This window comes from Propithecus coquereli, unplaced genomic scaffold (assembly GCF_000956105.1).
Source record: "Propithecus coquereli isolate 6110/MARCELLA unplaced genomic scaffold, Pcoq_1.0 Scaffold29, whole genome shotgun sequence".
NCBI lineage: Eukaryota > Metazoa > Chordata > Mammalia > Primates > Indriidae > Propithecus > Propithecus coquereli.
Window position 1 is genome coordinate 5,651,047 of NW_012148507.1, and position 4,955 is coordinate 5,656,001.

Below are 4,955 nucleotides of genomic sequence, written 5' to 3' on the forward strand. Positions count from 1 at the left end.
GACGTGTCTCACCCCTCCCTAACCTGCCCCTACCCGCGCACACACCCCACCTCCCACTAGATCGGAAGACCCTGAAGGGCTTTCTCTGGACTCTTGGGGGCCTTGATGCGGACGAATCCCGAAGCCTACAGGCGACCTGCTGGATTCGCTGCAAAGATTCAGCGCCGGGAGCAGCAGCTCCCCCAGAGTGTCCCTCTCCGGGCACTGGCCGGGCGGTCTCGGCGCGACTCCTCCCGGTGTCCGAGGCCCATCTTTCTCCGCTCCCGCGCGTGCGGTGGCACAAATGAAGTTTGCCTGCTCGGCCTCCCACCACACGGTGGAAGCTATGAGAGTCTCGAGTTCCCAAGGATGGCCTGGCACTGTGACGTCACCAGCCCTGGGGAACCGAGGGTCCAGCGGACCCAAGGCCACCCTCAGGGATAACAATGATGACGAAGCAGCGTGAGAATGGCTAACAGAGCGGCCGCACACCGCGTGATCAAACCCAGCCCAGGACGGCGGGTTCCCTCAACCCGGGGGCCGGAGCCCGCAGGCGCGGCGGCTCTCCAGGCTTGCTCCGGGGATTGTCCCGTCACCGCCCGCGGGTCCCCGGGAACGCGCCGCTCACACCGCGGGCGGCAAGAGCCGGATTCCACCTCCCGGACCAAACACCTCGGACACCAGCTTCTAATTCCACAACGGTTCTGGTCACAGACAAAAAAAACCAGTCTCAGAAAACCAAGCAAACGCAAAGCTGGACATTACTGCGGGTTAACCGTGTCACTTGGCAAAGATCAAACATGGACTAACTACAAACTGAAGCCATTACAGTCTCGCCGGCAACCACATGTTAAAAGGATCCTCTAAAGTTCAAGTCAGACGGGTAATGTGCCGGCGTCGTAACAAGATTTGTGGGAGGCACATCTCACGCATGCGCGTGAAAACCCAATCATCATGCTTATGAACTACAAAAGGATCAGCGCGCGGACATTGTTAAAGGGCCCCAGGTATGTGCCACTAATTTTACAGAAAGGGTGACTAATATAGTCCATATATATTCAGTCTTACATATAAAATCCTCTACATTTAAAAAACTCACACTACTATTCCTTGATTATTCGTTTTGTTTGTGTCTTAACCAATGAAAAAGGAAACAAATTTAGAAAGCGGATCGTTATATATGCAAATATATTCTCCGTGGCTCCACCCTTCCACCCCCCCCCACCTGGATCTTTATTGGCTTTACGACCGTAGGTCGTGAAATGACGAAGCGTTGCGGCAGTATTGGCGGAAGCTGGCCTTGCACTTTGCGGCAGCAATGTTAGCTGAGTCCGGATCCTGCCAGTCACGGGCGTTCTGTGGGAAAGGCTACAGGTACCTGTCCATTGTGCTCGTGTCATGCTCAGGAGTTTATTTCTTAAACTTTGATTTTTTTTCTTTTGAGTCTTCAGAAAGGCTGTAGTAATTTCTCCACTTCACTGTTACAAGCCTGAGACTCTGTTACTAGAGATTTCCCTTTCCCTTTCTGGGGGTCCCTTCCCTTACACTCACTTTATTCTTATCCCTGTGAGACTCCCCCTTCTCCAAGACGTCTTGCCGTTTTATTTAATTTGATTTTAGTTATTAATGTTCTCTGGGAGAAGTTCAGCCTCCGGTGACCTCTCCTTCCCTCTTTAGCGGGATCGCCTTTTCCTCTTTCCCTGCCTCCGTCCTCGTCCTCTGCGGGCGACCAGCCCTTCCGTGCTGCAGTCTGAGGAATGGAGCTTGAGCGCGCTCGGGAAACCCGGCCGCAGGAAGGCTCTTCCTCGCCTGGAGAGTGGTGTCCCTCCGCCCTTGGACGGGCCTTCTCCAAGATTCTGCACTGTCTTACCGGCCAAGAGGCACGACTGGGCACAGCAAGAGACGCAGCTCTTAAAGACCTCGGTGCTCTAATAGAAGACACAGAGTGTGATAGGTTGTTTGAGGGGAGTGGCGCACCGCTCCGCGGAATGACTGAGCTCCTAGGGCGGGTGGCGAAAGCTCTGGAGAAGTATGCAGCCCCACCTAAGGAGGAGGACGGTAGAGCCGAGGGTCACAATCAAGTGGCCGAGAAAGCAACAGAAGTCGGGTTACTGTTTCTTAAGCTGTTGGGGAAAGTTGAGGCTTCCAAGAATTCTCCGGTCTGCCCTGAATGGAAGACAGGTCTCCGTCACTTGGCGGGACCCATCTACGTTTTTGCCGTCACACACAGCTTGGAGCAACCGTGGACCAGCCCAAGATCACGGGAAGTTGCTAGAGAGGTTCTCGCGTTACTGCTTCAAGTTACCGAATGCGGTTCTGTGGCAGGATTTCTACACGGAGAAAATGAAGATGAGAAAGGGAGATTTGCTGTGATACTGGGACTTCTCAAACCCGATTTGAATAAGTAAGTACTCCTTACGCTTCGCAACCGACTCGAGCCTCAACCTCACATTTTAGAACGTTGGAGCTCAAAGGAACTGAGTTTCTGCACCAGTAAAATAAGGGTGTTGTAATAGCACATTTCTTAAGGTCCAGTAAGGTTGTGATTTGCTATAAAGGGCATAACTGGGTAGTAGCAAACTTGAGATCATCACCGAGGTCTTCAGACTCAGTTTTCCTGGGGCTCTTTCCAGCCCTCATTGACAACTGCCTTGGAAAATTTGAAATCCTGTCCCACTTATATGGAATGAAGTTAATAATTCCAGACTGTTGGAATTTGGATGGGAATTTGGAGAGGATTTAAATTCATGGTTTGAATTTAGATTTAGGGATCTTGAAACTCATCATTAGTTATTAGATAGGGATGGTTACCAGACAAGGAAGCAATGATTGGGATGGAAAAATAAAAACCCTTTAGATTGCTATTAGCTCAAGTACTGCTGGTGGGTTTCCACTTGCTACTTTGTTGGCACTGGAGTGATGAACTGTCATTTTACCAGGAACATGGAGTTAAAAGGCTTGGTTTTAAGTCTGGTGCTTCTTTTTATTGCTCTGAGTAGCTTAAACAGCCTCTCTGAATCTCAGTTTCATTGTTTGTAATATGAAGATAATATACCTATTACACTGTTACTATTTTGTGGATTACTTGAGTCGCGTGTAAACTCATTTTATAAGCTATAAATTGGTGTTCAGATATTGATTCATTTGTTTCCTTAGCATAATAATATTAATGTTTCCTTTACTATTCCCTTCTGAATACATCTTCACTGTAACCACCACCTCTAACCACCAGCTGTGATTATAAGTGGTTACTTCTCATTGGATTGGCTTTAGACCTGGAGCCGGGTGATTATTAAATCTATTTAGTGCAAGTTATATAAGTTATTCTAATCCAAATCTTAAAACATGTAGTATAGAATTAAGAGTTGTCTTACGTGTGATGTATTTTTTTCAAGGACAAGAAAATACTCTATTTAGCTTGAACTGGTTAATTTTCTCTGCTACTTAACACCACCATGTCACTTTACTTGATGTGGTTTCATGTGTCCGTTTAGGGACTCCTGGAAGAATAACCCTGCCATCAAACATGTTTTCTCATGGACTCTGCAACAGGTCAGTCGACCCTGGCTGAACCAACATCTAGAAAGGATACTTCCCCCTTCATTGCTTATCTCAGATGATTATCAAACTGAGAACAAAATCCTGGGTGTACGCTGCCTGCATCACGTTGTGCTTAACGTGGTAAGCGACCTCTGCTGTCTGTGGTCTGTACTGATGGGACAGACCAAGTCATTCACGGCTGTTCCTCATTCATGATGTCACTGTTTGTTTTTGAGTCTGTCATTTATTAACTGGTTTTCTATTAACTCTGTTATTAAGTTTACTTATTTGTAATTTTCCTCCTTGTATTTTTCCTCTGCCAACCTGGTATTGTATCCCATAGGTAATGTAATAACTAAAAGGGTAATTATAGAAGAAACAGGAAAGCATGGGTCATTATCAAACGGCATAACAAGACCTTGAGTGATTAACAGTTGACCTTCAGGAACAACAAAAACAAGAACAAAAAAAATAAAAAAATAATAATAAGAAAAGCTTCTACAGGTATCAACTCCAAAACATGAAGAAGAAAAAAAAGCAAAAAAATAAAATCAGAACCTGAAATGGATTATACCAAAATGTGCAAGCTATTACTCAAGGGAACTTTTTAAAAAAAACTTTGTATTATGGAGCTTTTAGATTATACACATAAGTAGAGAATGGTATAATGAATCTTAGTGTACCCATAATCCAATGTCAAAGATAATCAACATTTTGCCAATCTTGGGAAACTTTTCTTTTAATTGGATAATTTGTCTAATTCCAGCCAGCTGCTGATTTGCTCCAGTATAACAGAGCCCAGGTTCTATACCATGCCATTTTCAACCACCTGTACACACCAGAACACCACCTCATTCAGGTAATTATGATTTGTTCATAACTTTGTGTGAGTTCTCTAAATTTGAGTACAAGATGGCATTATGTGAGTAGGACTAGTTAAGAGACACTTTCCTCTCTTGGAAAGCGAGAATGGTAGCCAAAAGCTGATGCCAAGTTGAAAATATCTCAACACCAAGCAGGCACCCACATTCCTGAATCAGATAAGCCAGTGTTTTATCTTCATCTGGGTCAATTGTGTATCACTTCAGGGGCAGCTTTATGTCTGAAAAGTTCTGTTTTTATGAATTTAAATGTTCTTCCATCTGTGCTGCTTTATATCAACACACACACTTGAAACTCCTTGTATGTTAGATAATTTAAGTGTTGTTTATTCTTTCGTTCAACGGACATTAACTGAATAATTATTATGTACCAGTAACCATTATAGGTTTCAAGAGTAAATGAATCAGACAGGGTTTCTGGCTTTAAGATATCCTTTGGAGAGACATTTATGTAAATCTATGAATATATGTTTATATATCTACATATATAGTAGATACTACAGAGCGATAACTATATTAGAAGAGGTTTGTATAAAATGCAGTGGGTATTCAGCA

The 4,955-nt window shown here is 44.7% G+C and overlaps 1 protein-coding gene across 2 annotated transcripts in view; it reads left to right on the top strand.

Annotated features, from left to right (window-relative positions):
- The first annotated feature begins 1,292 nt into the window (after nucleotides 1-1,292).
- TTI2 (TELO2 interacting protein 2) overlaps nucleotides 1,293-4,955 on the top strand; it is a 61,973-nt gene continuing 58,310 nt past the window's right edge. The window contains exons 1-4 of one of the 2 annotated variants that reach the window (XM_012648604.1): nucleotides 1,293-1,353; nucleotides 1,657-2,383; nucleotides 3,474-3,660; nucleotides 4,286-4,378. In XM_012648604.1, coding sequence (XP_012504058.1) covers nucleotides 1,737-2,383; nucleotides 3,474-3,660; nucleotides 4,286-4,378 — 927 coding nt within the window. In that variant the 5' untranslated portion in view covers nucleotides 1,293-1,353; nucleotides 1,657-1,736. Of the gene's footprint in view, nucleotides 2,384-3,473; nucleotides 3,661-4,285; nucleotides 4,379-4,955 lie in introns of both variants that reach the window. The other variant, XM_012648603.1, reaches the window with a different exon arrangement.